The sequence below is a fragment of the Chinchilla lanigera genome, unplaced genomic scaffold (genome assembly GCF_000276665.1).
Source record: "Chinchilla lanigera isolate Chin_1 unplaced genomic scaffold, ChiLan1.0 scaffold00013, whole genome shotgun sequence".
NCBI classification, from domain to species: Eukaryota; Metazoa; Chordata; class Mammalia; order Rodentia; family Chinchillidae; genus Chinchilla; species Chinchilla lanigera.
Genome location: NW_004955414.1, coordinates 23,582,789 through 23,590,938, shown reverse-complemented (window position 1 = coordinate 23,590,938; position 8,150 = coordinate 23,582,789). Strand labels below are relative to the sequence as shown.

At 34.3% G+C, this 8,150-nt stretch overlaps 1 protein-coding gene and 1 pseudogene across 1 annotated transcript; one reads left to right on the top strand and one right to left on the bottom strand.

Moving 5' to 3' along the window:
• LOC102017228 overlaps window positions 1-2,712 on the top strand; it is a 16,445-nt pseudogene extending 13,733 nt beyond the window's left edge.
• An 888-nt stretch (window positions 2,713-3,600) lies between these two features.
• LOC102016913 (olfactory receptor 10T2-like) lies at window positions 3,601-4,572 on the bottom strand. Its single transcript, XM_005380521.1, has one exon. The coding sequence runs from the start codon at window positions 4,570-4,572 to the stop codon at window positions 3,601-3,603; it is 972 nt and encodes a 323-aa protein (XP_005380578.1).
• Between the last annotated feature and the right edge of the window lie 3,578 nt (window positions 4,573-8,150).

Sequence of the window (8,150 nt, the reverse complement as noted above, 5' to 3'; positions counted from 1 at the left end):
AATAAAGCAAAAAAAAAGAAATTAAATATTAATGGGAAAGAAAGAAGTTAAACTATGATTATTCCCATATCATTTTATTCTTCACTTAGGAAATCTTAAACATTTCAGTAGAAGAGTTTTAGGTACAGTAAGGTGGCAAGATAGACTGTCAACACGTAAAATTCTATAAATATTCTATATACCAGTAGGGAAACTACCAAGAAAGAAATTAGGAAAGCAATAGTTTGCAAGATATGTTTAATACAGCATGAGATAATATAATATGAAATATAATTTAATATACTGGCAATGAAAAATGTAAGCATGAAATTAAGGAAATACATTATAAAGTAAAAAATAAAGTACCTAGGAATAAATTTAACGTAAGTACCCCAAAAAGTACACATTGAAAATGATAAAATACCTTTAAAAATGAAAGAATAGTTAAATAAATGGAAAAATACCTGCCGAACATGGATTAGAAGACTTAATATTGTAAAATGACAACATATCTCAAATTAATCAATATGTAACACAATACTTCTCAGTATTCTAGTTGTTTTCCTCATAAAAGCTGATCAGTTGCTTTAAAATTTATAAGGAATTGCAAGAAATCCAGAATATTAAAAATGTCTTGTAATTGTAAAAGAAGCTTAATCTTTAAGGACTTTTAATTCTTAATTTCAAAACTTTCTGCGGAGCCATAGTTCAAGTATGTCTTGGTCCATGCATAGAAATGGAAACCAGTGAGGTAGAACTGTGGGTCAGTAATTTAATGCATATGTCTATGGTTCTGACATTTGTTAAGACCCTAGAACAAATGTACTGGGTCAATTGCATATTCACATCCAAAAGAATAAACTTGCACCCTTATTTCTCACCATATATGTAAATTAACTCAAAATGGGGAAAGTTCTAAATGTAAGATTTAAAACCATAGAACTTGGAAGAAAACACGATTTCTGTTCATGAGTCTTCATTCTCATATTTACCTTCTCTCCTTCCTTGACTCCTTTCCTTATTGCTTCTTTCCCTCTTCGCTTCCTCCTTTCCTCTACCCATCTTTTCTTGCTTCCTTCCACTTCTTTGTAGCCCAACCTGGTTTCCTATTTTATGACTCTAAGACATCAGAGTGCAGTGAGGATGTGGACATGTAAACAGTCTTTCCTGAAAGGAGACTTTAAGTACAGGAAAGAGCTGAAGGAAGACAGCAACAATGTCAGTGAAGATATGAATTGCGACCATTATGTCATCCATAGGAAAATACAAAATCTGATTTTGGGCATGAAAATATATAACAGTAGTCATTGATAGACTCTAATATCTGCATATATATATTCTTCCTAGAAAGTCAAGAGAATTTTTCCATTTCAGTTACTCTTTAGGGAAGTCTCTATGAAAGTCTTCCATCTCCAAAGCCAGCTGACCTCACTATACCCCAGTAATTTCTTCCCTTGCCCTTGGAGAGCATGTGTTCTCTTGAAATGGATAGAAATAAAATTTACAGTTTTCTTCAAGGTAAATTTTGGATTTAAGTATTTTGGAGATGGTAGAGAATAGAATAATAGTTCTAACATTCTGAAAGTTTGGGGTAAAAATTGTAAAGAGTGGTTGGCTACACTTACATTCTGTTCAACTTTTCCAGTTAATTTTAAAACACACAAGTTTCCAAAGCTTACTGAAAATTTGTACAAAAATGACATAATAAATTTAACTTTTATTTCAGTGCCAAATATATTTTAATTACATAACTGATATTTTCTTTCCAAATCAGTATGAACTGTGTTTATATATAAAATAAATACAGAATACTAGAGTGTTACCAAGAGACTCATTTCCCCATGGTTCTGCCTATTAGAATATTGAGAACTAGATCTTGTGGCAGTTAAAACACAAACAAATTTAAACTTTAAAATCAAGCATTAAAATAATTAAGCAAAATAGTTCAAATACTGTATACAGAAATCAAAACTTTAACTTAGCTAGTGGCATTTGAGTGTGTAAAATGTGTGGTCAGAAAATCCGTAGCCATATTACAATTCAGTATTGACAAAAAATGGGATCTGACTGCCCCGTAGGCTCTGACATGACTAGTAAACTATTTCAGGACCCTCAGGAATTCTACTTACCTCCTTCAATCCAGGGAGACACGATGTTTCATCTCTTTGGATTCTACCTTCTTTGCTTTTTTTTTTTTTTTTTTTTTATCCAAGATGTGTTCCTTTAATTCTGTAATCACCTCTCTCCTCCACACATCCACTTTTCACAGAGTGCATTCTCCATCCCTTTATCTCAATTGACCGGGTTTACTCAGCGTATCAGCTTCTCAGCTCTGTTAAACAGAAGCTGCCCACTTTGGTATTCCACTGGAACCAGCGCACAATGTTGACATTCTCTTAGCTCTTTGCCACGTTTCTAAATTATTTATTTACCATCTTCAGGACCAAACATATCCTTTACTGATACCAGTATTACTCAGCTATGAAACTGTGTACCTTTGCCCTCAGAGTCCTTTACTGACTGGCCATATTCTTTTCTTTTTTTTATACTGGGAATCGAACTCACGACCTTGCCCTTGCCAGGCAGGTGCTTGTGCCTCTGAGCTATATCCCCAGCCCTCTTTTTCTTTTTTTTTCCACTTATTAAAACTTTGTCGCAAAACTTTTGCTCCTTTTTCCAGACTCAGTCCGTTGGGTCTACCTCAGAATTGGTAGCATCACTCACTGTGTGTAGAACCATTAAACAATGGATCCTCAAAATATTTAGACTTCCTCACAGGATCCAATTTCTTCCATAATCCACTTCAAAACCTCACCACTATGTATTCAAACAGACTAGAGTTATATACAGCACCAGTGGGTTTAATATTTCTAATTATCCATGCTGTAACTCAATTTAAGTAGTATCACAATAATGTTTTGAGAATTGATAAACATAAGCTGAAACTAAACATAGTTAACTGAAGTTAATTATGAAATCATCTAGTCTAATCCTTTGTTTTGTAATAGAAAGAATAGATTTTTTGAGAGTTTTAAGATAATTTCCATAGAATCTGGTGTGATAAGATGTATATTTATTTTGAGGTCAGTTTTACCAGTTCATTTTTTCCAAGAACTATATTGATTTCAATCTTATTTCCATATTTGTTTGAGTAGAGTTGGAAAAAATTCTTTTCTTAAAATTCTCAGATGTTTCTTGGTATTGTGTTTATGCCCTCATTTCAACTGTAATTTTTTTCCCTGATTATACAGATCTTCCACTCTACATCCCTTTCTCTCCCTCTCCTTTCTCTCTTTTCTTCACTCTCCCTCTCCCTTTCACTCTTATGCATGCTTTCACTCTGTCAGCTTTTGTATGAATTTCTTCCTTCAACAAGGGCAACAAATATTATGAAAATATGATGCTCTAATATATGGTTTGATATAGTTACCACATTTGTACTTATGTGTTTCTTTATACATGTTTATATACATATAATTGTGTAAAAACATTTAAAATTTCCATTCTGTTTTGTGTTAGGAAAATAGGAAGACTAGGACACATCAGGCAATTAGACAACATTTTAGTTGCTTTAAATACTAAGTAAAGACTTTTATTGGAAGCACACTACTTTTTCATACATTAAATATTCTGGGCTCTTTTGTTTACCATTTGAGGAAAAAACTCAGTTATACTGCCTAGCGCTTTCCTCAGGGCCACCTGCATTTCTTTGTTCCTGAGACTATAAACAATGGGGTTAAGCAGAGGTGTCAGCACTGTGTATGTCACAGCCATCAGTGTATCTTCACTGAATGAATCACTGTCACTGTTCTGGGGCCTCAAATAGACAAAGCAAGCAAATCCATAGTGTATGGAGACCACAGTGAAGTGAGAGGAGCAGGTGGAGAAGGCCTTATACCTCCCTTTTGCAGAAGGCATCTTCACAACTATGGACACAATGAAGACATAGGAAATCATTATTAAAATAAAGCTGCCCACTAATACAAAAGCAGTGAATGCAAGCAGAACCATTTTCTGGAAAAATGTATAATTACAAGCAAGGGAGACTACAGGTGCAATATCACAAAAAAAATGTCGAACGGTGTTGGAGTCACAAAAGGACAAATTGAATACTATGATGATAATGCACAGGGAAACCAGGAATCCAACCACAACAGAGGCCATCATGAGCTGAAAGCAGACCTTCCTTGTCATCAGCGTAGGATAACGCAGTGGGTTGTGGATGGCAGTGTAACGGTCATAGGACATGGCGGCCAAGATGAAGCAGTTATTAGCTCCTAAACCAAAGAAGAAAAACATCTGTGTGGCACACTCAGGAAGAGAAATGGTCTTGCTCTGTGAAAGCAAGTCCACTAACATTCGGGGGATGATCACCATAGTGGTACAGGTTTCTGAAAAGGACAGACCAAAGAGGAAAAAGTACATGGGGGTGTGAAGGTTGTGACTGAGCTTGATGGCCACCATGATGGACACATTTGCGAGTAGGATTGCCACATGGGAAGAGAAAACCACCACAAAGAGAAGAGTCTGAAGTTCTGGGAAACTGGAAAATCCCCACAGAAGGAATGTGCTCACTGTGGTGTGGTTACCCATCTTTCTTGTGTCGGTATTTATTTTATGCACCCTGCCCTCAGTTGTACATGTACTTGAGGTCAGGACTCTGAGGTCATTATAAAGTGTGGCTACATCAGTGGGCTCCTGGGCAGGGCTATGCAAATATTAAAAATGGAGCCTAAATAAAGGGAATTAAGTGCATTTGGCTGAATTCAATGTCAAGACTAAAATTGATGACAAGAAAATTTTATTATGTGTATTTGTAAATGATATATTAGGTCCATCTATCCTCTGGAAGCCCATTACTTTGGCACACCTTTATCTCTTCCAAAATCTGCATGAGAGAGGAAGATATAAAAAAAAGTGCTTAGGTTCTCACCCCAGGAATAGGATGGGTAACACATGTAAATTGCTTATGCGACTTAAAACCTGCTATGCAAAAAAGGTCTACAATGTGGACTAATATAAAAAAAAACCTAAAAGGTCATATCCAGGTATAATGTCATCTGATTCAATAACATTTGAAGGTGAAATAAGAAAAATTCTTCTGCATGATTTCCAAATACTCTTCTAAAGTCATCAGATCTTTTATGGGCTTCCCCGAATGCAGTGTCTATGTGGTTAACCCTTGTAGTAGTGAGTAGATCTAATAAATGAATTTGCCATGTTCATTTGTACCAGATTCTAATTAACAGTCTGGGTGGTATTCAATAACTGTTTCCTATGCAGGTGTTTCATGAAGTCAGGAGCATTATGGACAGATTATCCCAGTCCTGGGTGGCATAGTTGTGTCATGATATGGTGGCGAATCCTTCAGTTTTCAGGAAATCCCAAAATATTTTCTAACTGATGTGCTGGTGGAAATGGCTGCTTTGCAGCATAACTGGAATAAATTGATTTAATTATATCTAGTTACATTTGTATTTCCATCAGTTCTTGTAATATCCACTCTCTGTGAAAAGACAATATGAAAGTAATTACTAATTTCCATACAGTAAGGTTCAATTTAAGGCAGTTTTCAAGGCAGGAAAAGAAAACAGTGCAGAAACATAGGTGTGGAACAGGAGTTGGAAAACGACATACTGGAAAGTATTCTGTAGAATCTACAACACTATTAATTGAATAGCTTATGTATTATGTAATGAACTTCTGAATAACAATATATAGGGAGGCCAATTAGGTAAACAGTATTTATTAAACCTCTAAAATGTGCTGGTCAGTTTGCTGTGTTTGATATAATTCTCACTAGGAATACTTTTCCAATCACTCTGATTTCATTAATGAATTCATCTGTGCTTGTATCTGATTGTGTTATGATGATATTTTAGCACTCCAATTCTGTAATGGTCATGGCAGAGGACTACCTTATCATTTAATACACCCCATCTGCCACCAGTCTGGCAAGTACATCAGGACAATTTAATAAACTGATGTGGTTCCATTTTCCTCAGGAAGCATATATGGGTTTTTCTTAGGTGCATTAATTCTTCCAAACTATATTTTTTATTTAGCATTTACTTAATTTGGTTATGTACTAAAGAGTATTCTCTGCCTCAGTACATATGCAGCATGAGTTTTATACATATTATTTAATACTACTTATTTAAATGATGAAATTTTCCACCCCTCCATTCAAAAACAAAACACAAACAAAAAGAAAAACAAACAAATATGCTGTAAATTATGAGTGGTCTCTTGCAACAGAGGAAAAAGAAATTTATTCTCTGGCATAGATAATATTTTATTTTCTAGGGTATCATATCACACAATGACATAACTGGATCTGAACTAGGAATATAATGGGATCTTAGAGGAAACTTCTCAAGTTACATATCCTTGCTCATGTTCATCTCAAATTTTAACAGACATTTTCAGGATGAGAAAACCCACATTTAGAAGAAACTGTCTTATCTAGTTCTTGAAGATCTCAGTGAGGTCATGTTGCATCCTATTTCCATTTCTCTTGTTGATAAATTTAATTTTCTTCATATACTCAAGGTAACTGGTAATGGGAACATGTCAGCATGACATTATTCCCCTTACCGCCTGTCAGACCTGGAGGAATGAAGTTTGAAGGAAATGTTTTCAACCTAGAATCTTGTTGTACATTTACTCTGCTTGAGCTATTTCATTTCTGTAGACCAAAAGGGGCTTAATAGATTTATTTCCTTCAGAATCCCATTTCACAGTTTTAGCAAACCTCTTTTTCAGAGAGAAATTATTCTTTTAGCTAAATCTAGTTTGACATTTTTCTTTGAGAGAACAGTATGACCTATATCAATTTTAGGCTATTTCTTGATTTTAGGAATGTTGCAGACATTTTTGGCCCCTCACCATAAGAAAAGTAAAGATATCATTAACCAAACTACCTCCCAAGGATCAATTAAATCTATGGCCAACCTGGAGCTACATTCTCCACTACCCTGAAATGGATGACTAATCTGGAAGCTACAACTAATTTCTGCCTATGAGGCAAAATTCAACCTTAAGAAAAATGATACCTACTTATAGTCTTTGGAAAACCAGAGTGTAGAAAACCACACTTAACTTTTTCCAACAAAATCATAATAAAATTTGATTCAAATTTTACAGTGTTTGGAAGAGTTCTTGATTATGTTAATTTTCTGGAAAGGATATGTCTTATTGAACTGCAAGTGATAGGAAAGATATAAAATTTACATATATTAGAGATTCATGACTTTCATGATTTTCAAATTGTAAATGGCTTTCCAGGTTTGATAATTATATCTATATCTATTATCTATATATCTATCTGAGCCTAACTTCCTTACCTCCTTCTATCAAAGGAATGCTTGTTTGTTTTATAAGTTACAGTCATGTAATTATGAAATGAAATGGTTATATTAAGAACTAAGGACAAAATGGGAAACACATGAATAATCTAATAGGCAATGTTTTACAGTGAAATTAACATTAAATTATGTGTGAAACTATAGAATTGTAGGATGATTTTAAATATATTTGTATAATATGTGCACCCATGTTCATAGCAGCACAATTTGTAATTGCTAAATTGTGGAAGCAACACAAATGTCCATCCACTGACTATTGGATAAAATAATTGTGCTTCTTTTATATAATGAAATATTACGCAGCTATAAAGAAAGATAGACTCAAGGCTTTTATATGTAAATAGTCACAACTAGAGACCATACTCATAAGTGAAATAAATCAGACATGCATGTGTAAGCAACACATTGTCTCACTAGTGTAAGAACCTGAAAGAGTGAATAAGAATTAGGAGGTATGATACACACTGTGAAATGAGAGGAAAATGCTCAAAATTAAAGGACAAGTGGGGTGTGGGAAAAGAGAAGGGAAAGAAGGGGAAATTATGTATGTATGTACATACAGGATAGCTAACATAGTTGTGCTACTGTCTTCTATTGCTTTACTGAAAGGAACAGTTAATTATTACTTATTTGATCAATCTTGCATGTCTCCATTTGTTTTCCTGAGAAATTACTTTGAAGATATCCATAAATAATACAACAGTCGTTATTAATTTCCTACAACTTTGTCTGTAGCTCTGTATTGTTTGTGTTGTTCTTCTGCTGTTTTGTAAATGGATGTTTGTTAATATGTTTTCCTTCTTT